A 21,094-nucleotide genomic window follows, 5' to 3' on the forward strand; every position below is an offset into this window, starting at 1 on the left:
TGGGAAAGCAACAAGACTTTGGCGACCCGACGCGTTATTCTTGGGGAGATATGACGAAGTTTCGTCCCTCGTCCATCGTCGCTCACGCTTACTCTTCCTCTGCTTTCCCCGTTCCGTCAAATCCTTCTCCATTTCCTTCAACCCCCCCTGTATCCTCTCTCTTCGCAACTTTTGGTGATTTATCCTCCCACGCGATCTTATCCACGTCACCCTTGAAGCGAAAAGAGCCTCTGCCAGCGAATCTGGACGTCAGCAGAAGGACGGTTCAAGACATCATAGGCGATTCGCGGAGATCCCGCGAGGGAACTCGCGACACCAGACTGCGCCGGTTGTCAAGACAGTACGGACAGCACCATCCCATAAGGTTTACCAGTTTCGCTGCGATATTCGATCCACAAGGTCCATCCCATATTACCCTTCGGGTCTCTCCCGATCCGCCGGGGGACGACGACTTCGGCAACACTCGCCATGGCGTCGGTCTCTCCTCAACATCACTCCCCCTACTCGGCGTCGCCGTATGGCTTCACCAACGATGAATACGAGGATTGGAACGATATTGAACAGGCTTCCAGTGGAAGGTCCAATTCAAATTCCATTTGCCTCGTTCCCAGCCCCGCGAGTGATAACCTCGGCGGCCTTACCATCATCGGTCATTCCCAGCACTCCCCAGCCGGTCCTTCTCCGTCTCCTCCAACCATGCCACTACTCTATCATGACGCTGGTTACGGTCTGGACTTCGGCCTCGGTCTTCAGGAAGTCCCTGGTCCCACGACGTTCCAGGAGCAAACTCACGGTACTCCTGCAATCCCTGTTTCGTCAGGGCCTCTTAATGATAGCAACCACTTTCTCTCCCCCGGAGGCTACTTCGGCATGTCTGCGACCTATCCGCCTTGCCCAATGGCAACTGAACATTCGCCTCCCAGGGATGTAGGTTCGCTTATGAGTCCCTTTCCGCACAGCGCCGCCCATCTCGACGCCGCGCAGGCATTTCCATTCCATCAAGCCCAACATGAATTCGATGGATTGCAGCCGCCCGAACTCCATCAGAGCCCACAACAACCACTTGAGCAACAATTTGACGACGCTCCAACTGCCCAAGCGGGTAGCAGCACCAATCCCTGGTCCCTCGGAAACTTCCATCCAGGTGACCAGAGCCCAGTTCCGACACAAGGCACGCCCGGCTCGACATCACCATATATCGCTAGCTCGTCGTCCTCGGGATCCATTTATCGCAGTAGCCCCGGTTCTCCCACGGCCCAGTACGAGAGGGAGAGGCAGGTGTCGCCTACGTACGCCCATGGAGTCAAAAGCGGCAGGATCGAGAAGAATAAGAAAAAGCAACCTGCGGGCTTGGAGGAGAGCCAGTTCGTCATCGTCACCTCCAGCGCCATGAGCGCCTCCAACGGCAAACCGAATCGATGGGAATGTCTCGAAGCCGGCCGGATGACACAACGTGGCCGCAAGGGACCCCTCACCCAAACCTCCAAGGAAACCGCCCGCAAGGTCCGGCAGCGTGGCGCGTGCTTCTGCTGCCGCATTCGCAAGGTGAAATGCGGCGAGGAGCGTCCCTGCAAGACGTGCAAGAAACTCGCGACGGCAGTGCCGCAAGTCATCTGCTGGCAGTTTGAGGACTTCAACTCCATCTTGTTTCCCGATTTCATCCGGACCCACTTCAAGAAGGATCAGATGGCATCGTGGATGAGCGAGAACGTCACGCCGCTGGCGGCAGTTCCTGATCAGTACCCTCAACCTGTCGAGGTCGAGCTATTTTCCGGCATCCGTTTCGCCGCCGTGCTAAAAGTCCCGGCCAAGTTCTTTTCCCCCAAGACGAGCGAGGTTCAGGAGCACCTGCATATGCTTCCCGGACAGGGCCGCCTGGACCTACAGGTCTGCCGGACGGCTCCACTGGCCCTCGACGCCGATACGAAAACACGGAAAGAAATGATGAAGAAGAGGGCGAGGGAATACATTGGTGCTCTCGCCCTGGACCCCGTTTGCGCGGAACAAGTGACCGAGACCTGCAAAACCGGACTACCTCGACAAGTATTAGCTATCGTCCAGGCCTATGCCAATAGGACAGGAGTGAGTGGATAGTTGCACTTTTCCGACATCGATCAGCTTGTAGAGCGGGCACCATTAACAGGACGGAATAGGAACGCATTGTGACGAAAGCCCTCTCCGTGTACGCGGCGCACTACATAATGACACGGCACCTTTGTCTGACCACACGGAGCATGTCGGTACTCCAGAAAACGGACTTCCTGCACCACAGCAACAACGACTTCACGACTTCGCGGGTGCTGAACAGGCAGATCAAGGCACTCATTGACGAGTATCTCATACAAAGCGTCCAGGACTTGTTTCACGACTTTACCAAGTCCCTAAAGTCCAAGTCGAGGCACGAGTGGGCGCCTTGCCTGGCCGCGTTCCTAGTGCTGTGTCTATTCATGGAGACAGTCGAGAGCACAGTGGATACGTTTGTCGTCGCCCGTAACGAGCGTAGCATGCAGCAGCACTCTGCACCCGAATTCAAGCGCGACCTGGCCTTGAGAATCAACCGCGAGGTGGAAAATCTTCCCTTTAAACAATTCGCCTTCCAGTTCCACCACATCTATCAGACCCATCCCAGGGATAGCGCGGCCAGGGACGGGCCCGGGTCCAAGGCGTATAACCCGCTGATGGACGACGCCCTGGCCCGAGAATTGAAGCAAGACAATGACGCCGCGTATGAGATGGTGTGCAGTCTTCGACAGCTTCTCCAGGACAGTGAGTCCCCTACCCAACCCCCCTGAAACAACTTGCCTGCGGCCAGAATTAACCGCTTTGCCACCGACAGGGACCGAGCTACGAAGCCTGATCAGTCCTATTTTAACGGAGCCAGAAGACCACCCATACCCTCGAGATGTTTCTCAGGATTATACTGGTCGGCTGATTGCTAGGTTTCTTCTATCATTCACCGACCCGAATTACATTTTTCACAACGTCGCATAAATAACCATTCATGGCCAATTCGTGACGATTCTATACGTGCGTATTCAGGCGGCACATGTATTTGTTTTCTTGGGCATTCGGGGCCAGCGGGCTAGATAGACATGGAGGCAACGATGGGGATATTCTCGGTTGGGTATCTGGGCTGTATGAATGACTAATGGGCTGGGACAAGACAGCGGCATCGGTTAACGGTTTCAATTAATGCGTTCCCAAGGTTCATCAAGATGTGCGCTGGCACGGCATTGGGTTCAGATATATCGTATTATGACATGTAACGTGAAGGGCATGAAAGATAGACCAAGCAGTACATGAACTTGATGATACAGGAATCACATAGTGAGTCAACGAAGCAAAATGTTCGTCCGATTTTAGTCCTGATGCCACACCAGAATCAATGGCAGCAGGGTGGAGCGGACCGGTTGTCTAGACCTTGAATCATTCTCCCACTACGAACGATAAAAAAAAGTTGACACTCTTGCGTACTGAGAGCGCGAGGTGTAGGCAATTCGTGGGTTTCGTTTCTACGTATTCTGGAGGCGAGACATGTATCTCTGTGGGAGTGCTTGGAACAGCACACACATCACGATAAAAGCATGACTGCCTTGTGAATCTGTTGAGCGAGGCGAAAATCAGTGTTCCGCGCCGGCGTGCGAGGAAGTAAGCCTGGAAAATCTTGTGGAAAGGAGGGATGCTCTTGGCTTCTGAGGCCTCTCGTCGGTGTCGATGACAGGAGTTGTCGACAAGGCGGTCGTCGGTCTGGTAAAGGTTTGTGGTGGCTTCGCCATGCACGAGACAAACTCGAGCGTACCGCTTCGGTGGGAAAGCCAGTGACAGTTTGATCTCATCAAACAGCCATGGAAATAGTCCTCATATTCGAGCGACGGCGTCCCATCTTCACAGGAAACTGCAGACCGCACTGTTTCGCAAGTGAGGCCAGTATAGGTTGGTGAAGGAAGAAGAATGAATTCGAAAGGGAATGGTAATTTTTTGGAGAAAACTTATCGCATTTTTTTTTGGCGAGTCCCAAAACGGTTAAGTTAGTCTCTGGAGTCGGAACAACCATTTTCCCTTCGCAGACTGTCCGTCAATCAATAATACCAGACATGTACGTTGTATGTTAACTGATTATTAATAAAATCTCCATTTCCCGTGGGGGTCCTTGCAGATAGCGACTAACCTACTTTCGGATTAGTCGTACGGCTGTGTCAGCAAACCAGGCACCGGACGCTAGCTTCTTCAACTCCCTTTCCGCTCCTCTCTTTTTCCTTTCTCTCTTCTCTCCTTCACACTTTTCACGCACGATTAATCAACCGATTTCGATTCATCAACTTGCTATCGGTCATATTTGCGTGCCAGAGTAACGGGTATATTTCATCAATCTAACGTCCTCGGCCGCTGCCATCATCGCGCCGGGGCATCTGATGGGTTTCCCGACATCTCCAGCCTATACCGTCCCCTTTCTTGTCGAGTCCTTGCGCTGACTCATCGGAGCTGTCAACCCACCACCACCATCGTTGCATTTCGGTAATGCAGCTGTAGGGCGCTGTGAGGCTCAAGTGACCAAATGTTCCGGTGATGGAGGTGTGGTGTGGCTTGGGGTTTGTGATTTGATCGACTGTGCTACCTCGACCCTCAATTGGGACCCGTGGGACCGTTGTTTAGTTCAGTCATACACTAGAAAGTGGACTCCTGATTGGCGACTGCGACCTTCTCTTCATTCCGCAATGCCATGTCATGGGATCTTGCTTTTCCTTCGACTGCTTCACGTACGTTGTAATTATCTGGGATGGATAAGCTGCCGTCCCGATCCACGGTCCTAGAACCACGAGAACAGGGTGTTTGTTGTGTACGGTACTAGGTCTGACTGAATTGACAGCCGATGTCCTCGGATTTCGAAGGGCGAGTTGCCTGCGTGGTTTCTTTCTTGTCCTGAAACTGAAGGCATCGGGCCCATTTTACCCCAGGCACCAAGCTCCTCCCTGTCCGTTTGCCCGTCTTTAGTCTCCCTTCAGTGACCGCGCCTTTTTCCCCTTCCACCGTACCTACGTTGTATGTATTCTCTAGGTATTGAGACTAACTGAGCGATATGGACCCCAACTCCTTGGCATCTGCCTGTGGCGCATGGGCCCAATTGAGTCACTGGTCGTTTGCCTAGCATCTACATCTCAATCTGCAAAACATCAAATTACCCGCTCCCCAGAATTAGACACATCTGTCAAGGCCGTTGATCACAAGCCAATCGGAACAAGCATAACCCTTTGATTCGGCCGATTGCACAGGGTACCAGTCACCGAAGATGGGACTGGAATAGGCTACCGTGCTCCTTGGACATCAAATTGAGGTTCCTTGAGGCCGGTGGGAATGGGGTTTGGTAAGTTTTGAGGCTACCCCAGGAAACCGTTTTGAGGTGGCAGGGTCTCGACATGATACCCAGGATAGGCAGACCGTCTGGCGGACAGGGTTTCTCCTCAGAGATTCCTGCCTGCTGCCTTCGAGACGATATATGTATATATATTCTGAGATGACGCTGGTAATTGGGATCATGGACTTCATCTCTCAAGCTCACTTCTTAGGCCATATATATACACTACCATCACCTTCATCACTTGTCATTCTGCTTTGAAAGTCACTTCAAGTGTGAGCCTTCATCTCTAAGCTACAGCGCTCCTCGGTCCAGACCACTTGTACCTTCGCTCGAAGTCCTCTTCCTGAAAACATCGCGGTCGCAGCGTCTATCGTTGGGGATACATACACAAGCCCAGTTCCTTTACAACCACCATCACACACCATGGCGTACTTCAACTCCGGCTCGGTCCTAGTCAAGCTGGGCAACAGAGATCCCGGCAACAGCGGAGGCTCGGGTGGCCACCCCATTGACCCAAGTAAGTGATACCCATCCTCTTTTAGTTCCGACGGTACTTGGCGACTCACTCGACAACGAGTCCTCTTCCTATATCCCCACTGTCGAATAATCTTTGTTCACTCGCTAACCAGAAGCAATAGCATACGGTAGCTGAGAACCCCGGAACCAGGCTCGAAACAGAACGCAAGCCAGGTTCGAAGAATGTATCAACAACTCGATAGAGCGACGTTACGGCGTTGGAGGCGTTATGACTTGGCGGTCGCCGACCAAGAAAACGGGATTGGTCTAGGGTCTTATTTGTTGTCCTTTGATATCATGGAGATTACAAGCGCGCATGGATATGAGACTATGAGAACATTGCCGTTGACGATTCCGAGCGCATGAGGAGATAGCGGCGCGTCTGGGAACTGGGTCGGGTAACCAATGGTCTAGATGTTCGGGTTAGATATGATGGGTTAGACTGTGTTTTTTTTTCTTGGCCCATTGGGTATTCTCTTCGCCCGCTTCCCTTGTCTTTCTGTTGCTGTGTCAGGAGTGGAAGGCTGAATATCAAAAATCCTCAAGTCGCGTATAGCGAGGGAGTAGCGTTCAACAGACAGGAGGTCAACAAGTGGAAAAATAAGGAGGCCGCCAATGGCATCGAATGTCGCCTGATATCACCAATGTACATACAGTATAGGCCCATGGATTCATCGAAGAACTTCGAGTCTATATACAGTAACTTGTCACAAGTGTCGAGCCGATGTACCTACCTACGCGCACCTATAACGTGGTGTTGTAAGAACATTGCTTCGACAGTTTTGTCCCGTCACCGTACTTAGTAACTTGCGGAGCTCTGAGTTTACTAAACAACTACGCCCTGTGCAGCGCCTTGTCGCCCACCAACCAGACGGGCGGGGTGGCGCAGTTCCTCCATAGCGGGGCGCAGGTACGGTTGTCACACCGCAGCAGCTTCACCTTATTCGTAGGTAAGGTTCCCTGTTGCCAACTACACATACCGACCATCCATACCTTACCAGTGAGTCTAGACCAACCAACTCCCGACGCATCGATCGAGTAACCACGGCATTATATGCCATCGCTCTAGATCCTATCCAGCCCTTCTTCTTTTTCCTTATACCGAGTCCGAAACCTAACCACATTGCGACCAATTCCTTGCGGCAGGTCTTCGAGATTGAACGTTCGTCGGGCCAGCCACGGCCCTCCTATCCGGCTCTCCCCTTAATTGATTGTTCACTTCTATTGCTGAGATTGGACCTCGGGGAGAGGTGTCAAATCAGCACTTCGGGACACTGCCTGACGTAAACGACTCGCTGATCGTGCCATGGAGGGACTTTTGCCGATATCCTCAACCTCGCCCATTCGAAGTGACTCCTCTATTGCGTCCTTTGCCACGGCCGTCCAAACGCCCCATAAGGCTGACCACTCGAAAGCCGTTTCTGATGAGGAGTCCGGGCCCCTTCCGAGCTACTGCGAGGCGGTACCGCTTCGTCGTGAGCTTGAATCCCAATGTCAGATTCTCATCGAGGAGCAATTGTGTGAGTCTGGCGTCTTGTATGCAGCAGCGTGACACGACTCGGGCACGGTGCTAAAGCCAAAATAGACTCCAAGGCCATCTTCATGCTTAACCAAACGCTCCTCTCCAGCCAAACACGTGAAGATGGCTTGAAGAGACCCGTTCATGCTGCTCCGCCGGGCCAGTTGGCCCTCCTTTCGACCATAGCTGTCCATCCGCATCGCACCACCCGGCTGAAGGAGCGCGATGACCTGGCGATTGTGGCCGACTCATGGACCTACCTACGGAACCTGCTATCCATTGCGGGACCCGTCAATGCAGATTTCAAGACGGCCTTTCGCTTCCGCGGCGTCTACCGGTCGCACCGCCAACGACGTGCAACCTCAGGCGAGGACGGACAGGATGGAATCGACGATGACCGTATCTATAATAAGTACGATAATGAGGAGAGTCTTTTCCACCAGGCTGAGGATCTCTGGCATGTTTTTGGCTGGGCCTTCAACTGTAGCGTCCTCTACCCGCATCGTTGGAGGTATTGGAAACTGTGGCTGGAGTACATGCTAGACGCCCTCGAGGCCGACTGGCACTGGCGGCAGCATATGGACGAGGAATCCGGATCGAAGACGGGGAAACTGTGCCTAGATCATCGCCGTGGGTCCCTGCTCATGATGTATGTCCAACAGGACCGCCCTAGCCGGACGCGTCGAACGCGGATCCTCAGGGCCATTTTCGCGGACGGTAAAGAATTATCCCGGCGCTTCTTTCATGAGGTTTTCAACAATGAACATCGCCTCCTCAAGGGAGATGGACAGGGCGCAGGGAACGACATGTTCCCCACACATGTCGATGTGGACAACGGCGAGTACGGTGGTTACATGGACTTCACCGACTCGGACGAAGACGTAGAAGGGACTCCCCAGAAAACCCCACGGACCCCACGACATAATGTCGGCGACGACCTATTCCGCGGCACCGTCGATTCGGTGCCCCTCCGTCTCCGCCTCTTTGTCTTGCTCTCAATCGCCGCCGATACTCTACCATTCGAGTTCTCCGACTTCAACGACCTACACGCCGAGTTTGTCAAACAGATGCGCGAGCAGCCGGTGCAGGTCTTCCAGTACTACATAACCAGGCTGCGCGACTGGGCCGCCGAAGGCGAGCCGCCAGAGTTTAAATCCATCGTGTCCGACATCTTCGTGCAGCTGCTGGACGGCTTGCTCCCGGCGGCCTCTGGAGACCACGCCAAGGTCGACGGGATGGTCATCTCGGCGCGGTCCTTGACTTACAGTTTCTTGCCCTGGTCGGCAGTGACGGACGACCTGGAGGATAACGCCCGCGTGGCGTTGCTTCTCGAGGCCGTTCTGGCGTCGATCCCGCCGGCGGAGCTGGGGGAGTGCATGCCGGGTTTGAGGGATGCGGCCGTCCGAGGCATAGAAGCGCGGAATGCGGTCGTGCAGAAATCGCTGGGCAAAGCCAAGTCGTCGAAGAAGCGGGGGCGGACGAGTAAGAAGGGTGCATTGGGCGGGAACGATACCTTTCTGCGGGAGACGATAGAACTCGCGGCGCAACGGATACTGCTCTATATTGACTGCATGACAGACACTGCGGGTAGTCTTCTCCAGACATGAGTCCGCCTTTCGATCAAGGTGCTGCTGGGGCTATCGCGCTGGAAGGGACGGTATCAGACATTTTTCTCTCTCTGAAAGATGACCAAACTGGCGCTTAATTTCACTGATGGCAGGTTGCGTGCTACGAGATTTTATACAAATAGGTCTAAGACTACGAAGTATGACGAAGAGGGCCGCCCATGTTTATGGGATTTTCCTCTTCTCTTAGTTATAAGCCAGCTTAGTATCGAGGTGGTTTGAGACATCGGTGTGGCATGTACCAGACCCTCACGACATCGGCCGGCAACTATTCGTATATTTGGGGTCCCCGAGAGTGTCGTGGTCGAATTGCGTCTTGAGACATGTTTGGAGGTGCAATGATGAAGTCCGAGAAGCCTGAGATATTTCTGGTGGACTCCATTCGTCCATTTTAAGTAGGTGGGGTATCAGCCAATTGAACCCCGCATGGAACGTCGTGGGCAGGACTTTTTCGGCTTTACATATCGACACCGACCCTTTTTATACCTGTATCGTATCCCAGTCGGTACGTAGGTACTCGGAGTGCAGTCTATTACTGGGTAACTCCTTGCCTTCCGGATTGTCTTCTTTCGCGCCCCTCGCCGCGCTGACAGTCACCATGCCAGTGAGTCAGATGTCATCTTCGTTATGCTCCTGGACCAGGGTTTTGGCCAACATTTGCGAGATGGGCTCATACTGACAAGTTTCCTACCTAGCTGATCATCTTCTCTGGCTTTCCCACGTCGGGAAAATCCACCCGCGCCGCCCAACTCCACGCCTACCTCACCGAGCGCATCGCCGCCGAGGCCGAATCTGCGCAGAAGGGTAGTAGCGACACCGACCCCCATAATAGCACCAAACCCAAGAAACCTCCATATCGCCTCCACCTCATCTCCGACGCGACCCTTTCCATCCCACGAACCGTGTATGACCTTTCGGCGCTGCCAGCCCATGCTCGCTCGGCCAATGCACCGGAGAAGGACGCCCGGGCCAGCATTTACGGTGCTGTCAAGCGTGTTCTCTCCGACCGAGACATTGTGATCCTCGACGGGCTGAATTACATCAAGGGGTGGAGGTATCAACTACACTGCGAAGCCAAGGCGGCAAGCACCCCGAGCGTCGTCGTACAGATAGGGTGCACCACGGAGCGGGCGAGAGAGGTGAACGAGGCCCGGTTGCGGAGGAGGGACACCAAGAGGAGGAAGGGCACAACGAAAACGGAGGAACAAGATCAGGGAGCGGGTAAAGTAGAGACGCCGCCTGCTCAGAGCGACACACCCCAAGAACAAAAAGAACAGGAAAACGAGGGGCTCGAAGGTGACGACGAGGAACCTTATGAACCGGAGAACTGGGATAATCTCGTGTTCCGCTACGAGGAACCGAATCCGATGACGCGCTGGGACAGTCCCCTGTTCACGCTGGTGTGGGACGACGACGCGGAGCAGGCACGCCGAACGTTTGACGGCATCTGGGACGCCATTGCGGGCCAAGGACGCAAGACGGTCAAGCCTAATCAAGCAACGGCCCAGCGGAACCGGGAAACCTCTAGTGATTATCTGTACGTGCTGGACAGGGAGACACAGGACGTGGTACGACGGATACTCGAACGACAGGAGGAGGGAGGTGGAGAAGTAGGAGGGTCGGTGAAGGTCTCGTCAGGCGGGGATAGCGAGGCAGAATTAACAGTCGAGCTGCCGGGGAAGAGGGTCGGGTTGCCACAACTGCAACGCCTGAGGAGGGCGTTTGTCGGGTTGAATCGGGGCGGCATTGGGCTGGAGGGCGTAGGAGATTTCAGTGTTTCGAGAATGAGAGAGGCCTTTGTAGGCTATCTCAACGATTCGTTCGAGAAGGAGGAGTAACGCGTTGCCGGGGGGTTGTATGGGAATGGATATAGGTATTTCGTGACGTGGTTACCTGGCGTCGGAATCATGTGATACCCTTGAAAGGCAGGTTCAGTTGTCGAGATTTCTCAAAAGATGTTGATATACATAATGCCCGAGTAAGGTGTGGAGCGGAATGCGTCTCTTGGTCTTTTTGGCATGCGATGCGTGTGTGTGTGACTCGGGTGTGTGGTGGCCAAGATGTGGCCTGTGCGGTACTGCCGCCTGTCCTATACCGGACAAGCTTTGCCAAGAAATGATCAAGTCGCGTCGTTGTAACCCACAAACCCCCAAGTTTCTTCACACGCCTTGCGTTGCAGCTCGTAATGATACGATTACCTACCGCCGCGGCCCCCAATTCATTCAGACACCCGCACCTCTGCCGGCTTCCAGACGAGTCTATCCATCTCAGTGTGAGCAGATGCAGATAGATGGCCAAGCAAGCCAAGGGAGACGGGGGAGACAGGTTGAGAATTCACGGAGTTTGTCAGGAAGAGCAAGCAAATGCAAAATGCCTAGGTAATTTACCTCAATTTGAGATTACAACGTACAACGTACAACGAACGTACTTCGTACATACATACGCATCGAGCCTCACTGCGAGAGGTTGACTGTCCACCTACTAAGATCAAAGTTGTAACTCACACTGTGCATTAGTGGCTTCCCGGTGTGCTCGTGGCTATGCCGTTGCCCATATCTTGTCCCCATCTGGGTAAGCGGTATGTGTGTACAGCGTACATCACAACGCTGGCTCGCGTTCCCAGATGGGACTGCCACAACAGCCGACGGACAATCTTCTCGCTGTGGCAGGAAATGCTGGCAAACTCGGAAACCAGTCTAGTGTAGAAGAAGTTGGTGAAGATGCGGCGGGCGCCATCGACTCGAGGACGTTGCAACGGTTAATTTTCCTTCTTAGGTAGAAACAGCTGCAGTAGTACGTTGTAGTAGTGTGGTGTAGCTCGTCCAAGGGAATTGAATTGGGAATCTAATAAATACTGTGAAGCGACGGATATCGCCGCTCACTCGTCTGCTACCCCGTACCGTATGTACTTGGATTACGGAGCCACGGCCTCAGTGCACATACTGTGGTCCATCACGGCCAATGGCCGAATGAGCGACGACGTCAAGTTGAAAAGTTGGTGATAGTATGGGCCCGCACTCCATATTCCGGTCGATGCGATTATTCAGATCTATCGTCAATTTATTATTATTATTATTTCCATCTTCTCTCCTATTCTTCTCTTTTCCCCGTTTCTCTCTCTTCAGATCACAGTGTCAGTTACATCCTCGATACCAAAAAGTACGTACCGGTTAATACATACGAAGTACAACGTACTTTTACGTCTTCGATTCATTTCTCCACTCTGTCTGGCCACCCCCTGACCCGAACTTCCAATAATACCCGCTCTCCTCGTTTTCCCCCCTCCCCCAAAGCAGCGTCTCTCGGCGCCCAGCCATTAATCGTTTCTATCCCCACGATCTCTGGCCTTGTTCGAGTCTTGACTTTCTTCTCCTGCCCCAGTCAATCGTCTTCTCGTTCCTTGGTAAATCTCTCACACGCCCTACCCCTATCCCTTGGCAATATTGTACGAACACGACGTCTTTCTGACCTCGTAGCGGTTAGGTTTCCAACTTTAACGGGACCAAGTCGCGTGTCTTCTGTCGACTCGACCTCGACTTCATCTGCAGTCTCCCGGGCGCCTCGTCAATTGTGCCTTCTTCTCCAACTCGATCCAACCGATGCCGTTTGCCTACCGAAGGTAGACTCGATTTAACTCGACCGACGCCGACGACCGAAGCAACTGGACAATCCAACGACCGTGGACTGCCAGCAATTAGCTTCGCCCACTCGTTGCTCCTTTCACTTGGCTGGCCACATTCACTTGGAACTCGCTCTCGGTCGCCAATGCGACGCCCATTCAATGGCGATTGAGTAGGACCGCGCCTAGCCCTCTCACGCCCTCTCTTCTCCACCGTCGTCCAGCGGCAGGCCGCTCCGTTCCTCGTCGACAAGCCATCAACGCGAACGGCCGCCACAATGACCGTGGAGTCACTCTCTATAACGACGCCGCCTCTGCCGACCATCACCTCAGCTCTATGCGAAACAACAATATCTGTTGGCGGCGTGCTGTCCTTCGGGCCAGGTATCCCCCTGACTACGTTGACGCATGCCGCCGTACTGGAGACGCCGTGCGGCCCAGGCCAAATGCCGACCACGACGCCGATTCCGATTCACCTTGCTCATAGCAACCACGTCGAAGCCGGTGCCTCGGGTGGCCCCCAATACTCCGACTTTCGCGATCCCTTTTACGCGTCAACATTTCCCGTCTGCTACGCCCTCGCCGCGACCACCGTCACTGCCTACATGCTCGTCATCATGCTTTTCGTGACGCCGCGTTCCTTTCTCGACGGCGGTATCGTATACCTCGGCCGGCGTGGCTTTACCGGACCTTCTTCGGGTGGCATCACAATCGGGGGTCGTCCGTGGCTGCAGAAAGTCGCAGCCATGACCGTGGCCATCTCCCTCACCATAGCGACCGCCGATACCTTCCGCGTGGCCGAGGAGCAGTACTCCTGGGGTGTCCAGAATGCCGATAAATTACAAGTCGAAGTCATGGACAGCACCGATCTCAAGGCCATCCGCCTCGTCTCCGATACCTTTCTTTGGCTGGCGCAAGCACAGACCTTGATTCGCCTCTTTCCACGCCAGCGGGCGAAGGTCATCATCAAATGGACGGCCTTCGCCCTCATCACGCTGCAGGTCATCTTCAGCGCCCTCAACAGTTTTTACTACACCGCCAGCGGCAGCCAGGGAAACGCGCGGCCCCAGAGCTTCGTCCATGCCGTGCCCACGCTCAGCTACCTTTTCCACCTGTCTCTGGGCTTGCTTTACGCCGCTTGGGTCATATACTACGCGCTCATGAAGAAGCGTTACGCGTTCTACCACCCGCTCATGAAGAACATGATCCTGGTTTCCGTCCTTTCCTTCATCTCCATCCTTGTACCTGTCGTATTCTTCGTCCTGGACATATCACGGCCGGAGTTTATCGGCTGGGGAGACTACGTTCGGTGGGTTGGGGCCGCCGCGGCGAGTGTTGTCGTTTGGGAATGGGTCGAAAGAATAGAAGCTCTGGAAAGAGAGGAAAAGAAGGACGGCATCCTTGGGCGCGAAATATTCGACGGAGACGAGATGATGGACCCACCATCTTCCGAATCTTCTTGGTTGAGACGCAGAATCAACAGAAAGCGCACAGGCGGCGGTGGGCCCAGGGATGGAGGGGTTGACGACAACGGCGACGACGGTGCCAGTCAACGATCATCCACCGCCCCAAGACGCCTGGCCTGGCCCGGGTTAACGTCGATTCCGCCGAGGTACCAAGGCAATTACCAGCACGAACTACAACAACAACAGCAGCAGCAGCAGCAGCAACAGCAAGGACAGCATAGCACAGGCGTATCCCGTGGGGAGCGTGCGCCCACCGGGGGAGTCTTCCGGCCGCCATTATGGCCCTCTCGCCCGGCACCGGTGGTGACTCCGATAAGCAGGACGGATACCGCCAGCGCGGCGAGCACTGACTACGCCGTGAGATATCAACCTGCGTCCGAGACGACAGGCAGGACGCCTGAGGGATTTACCCGCCCACGGAGCACTTTCCCACTCCAGGCAGACGCCACTTCGGTGCATAGTGATTCAAATTCCGATCGGAGCCAAGACAGCCCGGATGTAATAGTAGCGGCGCCGATTCCGAGACAGCGGGCTGACGCGGCTGCGCTGGACCCAGAGTCTCAGAGACCAGCGGCAAGAAGTGCTATTGACTCCCGGCCCTTGACCGATGTCGACAATACGAACAATACGAGCTCAAGCCGGAGCGCCCGCACGCCGGGCTCAGCTATACCCACCAATGCGGCAACACCTGGAGGGCAAACGTGGGCCCGAGACAGATACGGCGGGGCCAGAAGCCGGTGGGATTTCCGAGCCCGGCTCGAAGAATTCGCCGCGACGCAAGCCGAGAAGATACGAGAAAAGCTGCAGCCGACGCCCGAGACGGACAGTCTACCCGTGACGGTCGTCCCCGCACCTCCCCGACAAGGAGCCGCACTGGCACAATTGCTCGAGGAAGAAAGAGCCAACAGTGCGCAGCCACAACCACTGATGCGAAGCGCGAGCGAAGCGTTGGCGTTCCCGAACTTCCACGGACTCGGTGCAGGGACAGTGGCGACGCCCGGCATGGGCTGGACGGCGAGCACTCTGTCGGCGAGGTCGCCTGGGCCCAGCCAGTCAGGCGAGGCGGGCAGTACGAGTCAGCACCGGCCTCCGCTATGGCCTGGGATTCGGGTACAGCATGACTATGACGACGCCGGGGAGGCTCCGTCTCCCACCCTGCACCCGAGGCGACGGGCCGGCGGCCAAGAAGGCAGAGGAGGACCTCCAACTCTGTAAACCGGAGTTGGCGGTTTAGCCTGGGAGGGACATTTGTAACAACTTTCGGCTGCGCTGGGGGCGTTTTTTGGTCTCGGAATACGGTATTGCATCAGCGGGGTTCTGGGCGTTTTCTTTTGGTCCAAGGGCCGGGCGTCATGACACAAAATATGAGACTAGAAGGGGGAGGAGCTGGAGCTACACGATGGGATGGCGTTGGGTTGTATTTATCTGGAGAAGCTCATTGGTATTTTCCACCCACAAAGATGGGAGCTGATCTGTGGCGGCGGTCTCTTTAGGAGTACGAAGTAAGGCAACGGAAGTATTTCCACGACCGAATGATAAGAGGGAGACATGTACCAATATACAGGTCTCTATTCGACCCCTGATTCTGTACCATATGTATTTACGATGTGACTTTAGATGGTTCTGCCCTTCCACTCAAGGGTTGCCTCTACTAATTCTCCTTGCTGCTTTTCCATCCTATTTTATTTTTATTTTTCACGGTATGTGAGGCAGTACGTTGTATTCCTTTGACAGTAGTCAGGACTGTGCACCGCACCCAGTCGCAGACCGATGAGTAATGTACGTTATACATACAACGTATACGTTGTACACTAGTAAGGGGGTGCATATGTATTGGCGTGGGTTTATTTCCACATGAAAATCAACCAGAGGCTCGCGGATGGCTCGGATGGGGTCAAATGATTCAGGGTCCATCTTGGCCAGTACCTGAGGTAGGTACATTGTACGTTGTGTGTACGTAGTTGTGAATCATGGGCGAAAAGTGAAAAGGACAGCGTACTACCTAGGTACGAATACGTAAATCCAAATGTATTTACAGTTGTAGGAAATTCTCCCCCCTATTGCACTTGGTCTTTCTTTCCCTTTTCTTTCCCACCTCGACCAAGTCCTCCTTCCTTCCCCTTGAACCCCTCTCCACCTTTCCTGCCTTGGCGCCCCTCTCTACTTCCTCTCTTGACGAACCACGGTCGAGTTTCACCCGGCGGATTCATTATATTTGATTGACATGGGACCCGCGTCTGCGACCTCATCTCGCGCATCCTTGTCAGCATCATTTTTTTTCTTTTACTGATCTTTCTTCTTCCCCCCTACCCCTATTTCCTCGAAGAGAGTCAATCAACTTGAAGTGTGACGGTATCGACACAAGATCCAGACAGATTTCCAGTCAGATCAAGTCGAGTAATAACCAACAACGTTGGAAATTTACATGCACCCCTCGACCGTTCATATCTTCACTGACTGACTGACTGACGCTGATCGACGGACTTCCGCACCCCCCTGGCTTCATCGGTCAACCCCCAGGGCAGGCGCAGACTCCTCGCACCCATTTCTTCTCGACGAACCTCCGTTCTCTATCTCTTATTGAATCTCGACACACACACACACACATACACGACCTAATACATCCTAGTCCAAGATTTCACCTGCGGAGCAAAAGTCACAGCCCTTTCGCAGCCGCGCCCGTTTCCCATACCTATACCGTAGAAGTAACAAGACGGTAAACTCAATCCAGGTCTAGTCGCCCGATTCAGCCTTGCTCAAGGATCGCCGCGAACCGCACTCGGACAAAATCAAAACAGCACGAAGCGCCTGCGCCAGGACAACACTAGACCAGGCCGGACCGCAGACCGCCAAATGAAAATGGAGGGCTCCGAACCTTTCCCGCTCCTAAACACCTCGGCCGAGCATTTTCATGCCGCCATCGCAGATCAGAGCGCGGCCGTCAGCGCTGCCGCCCGTCGTAGGAGACAATCTAGCGCTATCGGCCAGGACATCCGCGCCGGCGACACGGGCGCGGCTCTGGCCACTTCCAAGGCCAGCTTAGCTGCTTCCGACCACTTCGACCACCCCGCTTCCTCGTCACAGGTAAAAACCGCATTTCTCATTCCTGACGACATTTTTTTTTCTGTCCCTGTTCCTCCGAACAGACGAACGTCATCCATGCCCGGACTGTTCATCACCCCTGGAAATACAATACAACATGTACTGACTGACCACCGGAACTACCCAACAGGCCGATTCTCACAAGCGATCCTCCAAGCGCCGTCGCGCTCGCGGCCTCCTTGCCCGCATTCGCCACGCCATGATTAAGCGCACCTATATACTTCCTACCATTCTCCTTTCCATCTTCGGCTTCCTTTATGCCCTCGATCCCTCCGAAAAGAACCCAGTCCACAAGTTCATCTTCCTCTCCTACCCGATTGAACCGGGCTCCGACCACCCGCTAGCGCCGCCCCCTGGCTCGCCCGTCCATTATGGCAAGGGCCTCAATGACATCGCCTTCGTCACCTTCTATACCATCGTCCTCTCGTTCACCCGCGAGTTCATCATGCAGGAGCTCCTCAAGCCGCTCGCCCGTCGCGCCGGTATTCGTTCCCGTGCCAAGCAGGCCCGCTTCATGGAACAGGCGTACACGGCCGTCTACTTTGCCTTCCTTGGTCCCGCCGGCATGTACGTCATGCGCAGCACCCCCGTCTGGTATTTCAACACCCGGGGCATGTACGAGAACTTCCCTCATCGCACCCACGAGGCCGGCTTCAAGTTCTATTACCTCTTCCAGGCTGCCTACTGGGCCCAGCAGGCGATTGTCCTGGTGCTCGGCATGGAGAAGCCTCGAAAGGACTTCCGGGAGCTCGTCGGCCACCACATTGTCAGCTTGGCCCTCATTGGTCTGAGTTACCGCTTCCACTTCACCTACATGGGATTGGCTGTGTACACCACCCATGATATTAGCGACTTCTTCCTCGCTGTGAGTTTTCTTTCTCCATGCCTCCCCGCCGGTCTTCCCTCGATACCGATCAAAATCATGTCGAGGGTAGAACGTATCATGTAGTTGGAAAATCATGAGCTGACATTCACTGCGCCCACCATCAGACTTCCAAGCTTCTCAACTACATCGACAGCCCCATCGTTGGGCCCTACTTCTTCCTCTTCATGGTCGTTTGGATCTACATGCGTCACTACCTGAACCTCAGGATCATTTGGTCCATCTTCACCCAATTCAAGACGGTCGGCCCTTACGTTCTTGACTGGGCCGCCGAGCAGTACAAGTGCTGGATTTCCAATTACATCACCCTTGGTCTGCTGTCGTCCCTGCAGGCCCTCAACCTCTTCTGGCTCTTCTTCATTGTCCGCATCGCCTACCGCTTCCTGAGGGACAAGACCGCCGACGACGACCGCAGCGAGGCCGAGGACGAGGACGACGAGGACGAGGCCATGTTGGCCGCCGACCAGAAAAATATGCTACACAGCAACGGCCACGCCTCTGTCAACGGCAGCGCTGTCAAGGCCAGGCCCAACGGTGTCGCCAAGTAAAGCCTCCCTCTGTCGTGGTGAGTTGCGTCGGGTGAGCAAGTGGACTAAAGAGTGGTGTGGTGTGTCCACGGGTGTGCCTGAGGTGGGCATGTGCTTGAACATTCGTGCGATGGACACCATGTGACGTTCGTGCCCGTGTTCAGAATGGGGTAATGTTCAACAAGTCATTCGTTTGCATCAATGATCTTTCGGCAAGTCATGAAGAGGGCACCATCAATGGCTGGATGAGATGGAGTCCAAGATTTTCGGAGCATATCACCAGGGGAGCGGATTTGACCATTCCCTCTTCCTCGAAATGTTAGTGGGAATATGATGCGCCTACGGAGTTTGCGGGGATGGAGGGGACAGCGTTACACACAAGGCGTTCCGGATCTGAAGACAAGGGAAGAGAAGGAAGGGGAGAAGAATTCCATATCGACACGATCGACACGACACTCGCTTGAGAGGCTGCAGGCCAGCAGCATTGGCAACGCTCGCTACGACCGCTCGATGCGGACGAAGTATTGTTGGCAAATCACGAACGAACGAGAAGGGCAATCATCGGGGGTTTCCAGGTGGATTTTCCCCCTCTATTTGGTTATGACATCGACTCGCCCATCCATCCATCCCGCCAATCCCCCCTCGGCGGCTGAGCCTCTCTCATTCAGTGCTTCAACTTTGCACTTTCAAACGGGCCCCGATCTCACCCGCAATGCCGAACATGCAGGGCCCGTCACAACGACAACCCACAAGACAAAGCAAACTGGGAAACCCAGCGGACCTGTGATCCAACCGATCTTAGCCGTGTCTTGTGTGACGTCTTGGTTGCCTCCCACTTGTTTCGCCCAGTCATGTTTCTACACTACGGGTGTCTTGAGACAACCAATGGCTGGCGGACGGGTTGTTCTGCGGGTGGTAGATCATTTCTCTTGATTGCTATGCGGGGTCTTAACCGGCTCACGTGAGGGTCGTGCGACACGAGATCCATTAATTGGCCGCCGCGCTCCCAACCATGCCTGGGCCAGGCGCCTCATCGCCCCACCCCCTCCTCAGTTCCCGGGTGACGGGGGACGGCTTCGGATCCGGAACCCCCGGGGTGGTGTGAATCGAGGTCATATGTCAAATTATCTCCTCCCAAGGCCTAGCCTGGTATGGGTGTCGCTTGGACGACCGTCCCCTTTCCCTGTTTCTAAGGAGCCACGGCAAGAGTCTGGAATCGCTTCGCGTCTGGATGCACTACGGAGTATCAGCCCAAAAAAGGCACCGCCACTCTGCCGAAGCGCCCGAAGCCCAGGGAACAGAAAACGCCGAGTTCCCCGAATATCTGGTAGCGGTTGGATGGAGAAGGCTTTCTTTTTTTGCCAGTCCCACGACGATTGCGAGAGGACGAACTTGAATTAATTTCTAATGATATTCGCTTTGGCCACCTGGGCCCAGAGCTCTTATTCCATTGTACATACATATAGTTGCATTGTTATCGGGCCTCGCTCCTAGAATCTTCATAATAGCCAGCCAGTACTTCTCCATTTCCTACCGAGTATTGGAATATTGAACCCGTCGTCGCAGCCTCCTAGCAAAGTAATGGGGGAAAGGGAGAGAAGATGACAAGTGAGCCCGCTGAAAAGATACGGTTTCATTAGTGTATATGGACAGGATATCTGTAGTGGGAAAAGGCACGAATAGCACATCCACATACAAACAGAATCAGAGCATTATCTTAAGTATGTATTGTTTTTAGCCGTGAAGCTAGAGTCCCTTTTGTAATCCTGTCCCTATTCTCGTAGACCAGCAAGATTACCCCCTTTTGTATCCCACCTCCCTTCATTCGGAGAGAGACCAGAGTCAAAGGAAAACAGGGAGAAAGAAGTCACCAAAGCCACTAAACTGCCTACCCATCCGCGCACACATAAAGAAGATGCGATGGGCATTCGTATGCCCTCTGTTGTCCAGCCACACGTTCCTGTTGAATGGCATAAACGTGGCGGGTGTATGCTTCATGGTCCAAATCAGACCACACAAAGCCCAAATGTGAATCAGAATCCAGTAACCATGTTCCCTCCACCGTGGACAGTGATGATTGTTTCCCTCGAAAAGTGAATCATCCGTGACGGGAAAATTAAGAGACGCGCGCAGACTGCGCATCTCAGAAAGAGAAAGGCAAACAGACAAGGAAAAAAAGAAGAAATTAGACGCGTGACTCCGCAAACCAACGGGCCTCAGTGCAGAATGACGTAGGAAAGTCAAAAGCTCTAGAAACAGACATTAAGGGTCTTGCATCCATGTAGTGGGATGAAGTGAAAGAAAATCCTTTCCCCAGTCCGTTGTCCGCTCCATCTTGCATGTTAAGACACAGAATGAACCTGAAGATGGGTACATTCCACACAGGCTTCCGCCCGACGACTGCACTCCAGCAGAACCAGGGAACATGCAGGTGTTATGCTCCGGGTTCGTAAGGAGAGTTGGTCGCCAGTAGTTGTGGAT

At 54.2% G+C, this 21,094-nt stretch overlaps 7 protein-coding genes across 7 annotated transcripts; 6 read left to right on the forward strand and 1 right to left on the reverse strand.

The window, feature by feature from the left end:
- Positions 1-77: 77 nt before the first annotated feature.
- ACRALDRAFT_1065711 (uncharacterized protein) lies at positions 78-1,317 on the forward strand (the record flags this gene model as incomplete). The annotated part of the gene is made up of 1 exon (XM_071017204.1): positions 78-1,317. A coding segment is annotated over exon 1 (423 nt), but the record flags the coding sequence as incomplete, so codon positions are not given.
- Positions 1,318-1,677: 360 nt separating this feature from the next.
- ACRALDRAFT_1077808 (uncharacterized protein) lies at positions 1,678-3,484 on the forward strand. The gene is made up of 3 exons (XM_071018689.1): positions 1,678-2,082; positions 2,154-2,766; positions 2,837-3,484. The coding sequence occupies exons 1-3, from the start codon at positions 1,687-1,689 to the stop codon at positions 2,989-2,991; spliced, it is 1,164 nt and encodes a 387-aa protein (XP_070871647.1). The 5' UTR covers positions 1,678-1,686; the 3' UTR covers positions 2,992-3,484.
- ACRALDRAFT_1095026 (uncharacterized protein) lies at positions 3,022-4,893 on the reverse strand (the record flags this gene model as incomplete). Its single annotated transcript, XM_071019755.1, has 13 exons — positions 4,679-4,893; positions 4,474-4,611; positions 4,376-4,409; positions 4,303-4,323; positions 4,233-4,272; positions 4,173-4,191; positions 4,052-4,068; positions 3,786-3,988; positions 3,590-3,747; positions 3,463-3,553; positions 3,300-3,414; positions 3,182-3,222; positions 3,022-3,153 (listed from the first exon to the last, which is right to left on the reverse strand). Exons 1-13 carry the CDS (start codon positions 4,720-4,722, stop codon positions 3,022-3,024), a joined length of 1,053 nt encoding a protein of 350 aa, XP_070871648.1. The 5' UTR covers positions 4,723-4,893.
- Positions 4,894-5,779: 886 nt separating this feature from the next.
- ACRALDRAFT_1083300 (uncharacterized protein) lies at positions 5,780-9,480 on the forward strand (the record flags this gene model as incomplete). The annotated part of the gene is made up of 6 exons (XM_071019430.1): positions 5,780-5,873; positions 6,419-6,518; positions 6,722-6,782; positions 6,823-6,872; positions 7,223-7,392; positions 7,458-9,480. The coding sequence occupies 6 exons, from the start codon at positions 5,780-5,782 to the stop codon at positions 8,996-8,998; spliced, it is 2,016 nt and encodes a 671-aa protein (XP_070871649.1). The 3' UTR covers positions 8,999-9,480.
- A 27-nt stretch (positions 9,481-9,507) lies between these two features.
- Positions 9,508-11,018, forward strand: ACRALDRAFT_1083301 (uncharacterized protein). Its single transcript, XM_071019431.1, has 2 exons — positions 9,508-9,620; positions 9,712-11,018. Exons 1-2 carry the CDS (start codon positions 9,615-9,617, stop codon positions 10,852-10,854), a joined length of 1,149 nt encoding a protein of 382 aa, XP_070871650.1. The 5' UTR covers positions 9,508-9,614; the 3' UTR covers positions 10,855-11,018.
- Positions 11,019-12,409: 1,391 nt separating this feature from the next.
- On the forward strand, positions 12,410-15,690 carry ACRALDRAFT_1065715 (uncharacterized protein). Its single transcript, XM_071017205.1, has one exon. It carries the CDS (start codon positions 12,914-12,916, stop codon positions 15,314-15,316), a length of 2,403 nt encoding a protein of 800 aa, XP_070871651.1. The 5' UTR covers positions 12,410-12,913; the 3' UTR covers positions 15,317-15,690.
- A 1,279-nt stretch (positions 15,691-16,969) lies between these two features.
- On the forward strand, positions 16,970-18,529 carry ACRALDRAFT_2066181 (uncharacterized protein; the record flags this gene model as incomplete). Its single annotated transcript, XM_071022075.1, has 3 exons — positions 16,970-17,185; positions 17,349-18,068; positions 18,194-18,529. Coding segments are annotated over 3 exons (1,272 nt in total), but the record flags the coding sequence as incomplete, so codon positions are not given.
- Between the last annotated feature and the right edge of the window lie 2,565 nt (positions 18,530-21,094).

Source organism: Sodiomyces alcalophilus (assembly GCF_042370955.1).
Source record: "Sodiomyces alcalophilus JCM 7366 unplaced genomic scaffold ACRALscaffold_8, whole genome shotgun sequence".
NCBI classification, from domain to species: domain Eukaryota; kingdom Fungi; phylum Ascomycota; class Sordariomycetes; order Glomerellales; family Plectosphaerellaceae; genus Sodiomyces; species Sodiomyces alcalophilus.

Excerpts from the sequence above, each read along its gene's own strand:
- ACRALDRAFT_1065715 (XM_071017205.1), top strand. The coding sequence starts at position 12,914 with ATGACCGTGGAGTCACTCTCTATAACGACGCCGCCTCTGCCGACCATC.
- ACRALDRAFT_1077808 (XM_071018689.1), top strand. The coding sequence starts at position 1,687 with ATGGCATCGTGGATGAGCGAGAACGTCACGCCGCTGGCGGCAGTTCCT. Across the intron at positions 2,083-2,153 it reads CCTATGCCAATAGGACAGGA|GAACGCATTGTGACGAAAGC; the intron begins GTGAGTGGATAG and ends AGGACGGAATAG. Across the intron at positions 2,767-2,836 it reads TCGACAGCTTCTCCAGGACA|GGACCGAGCTACGAAGCCTG; the intron begins GTGAGTCCCCTA and ends TGCCACCGACAG.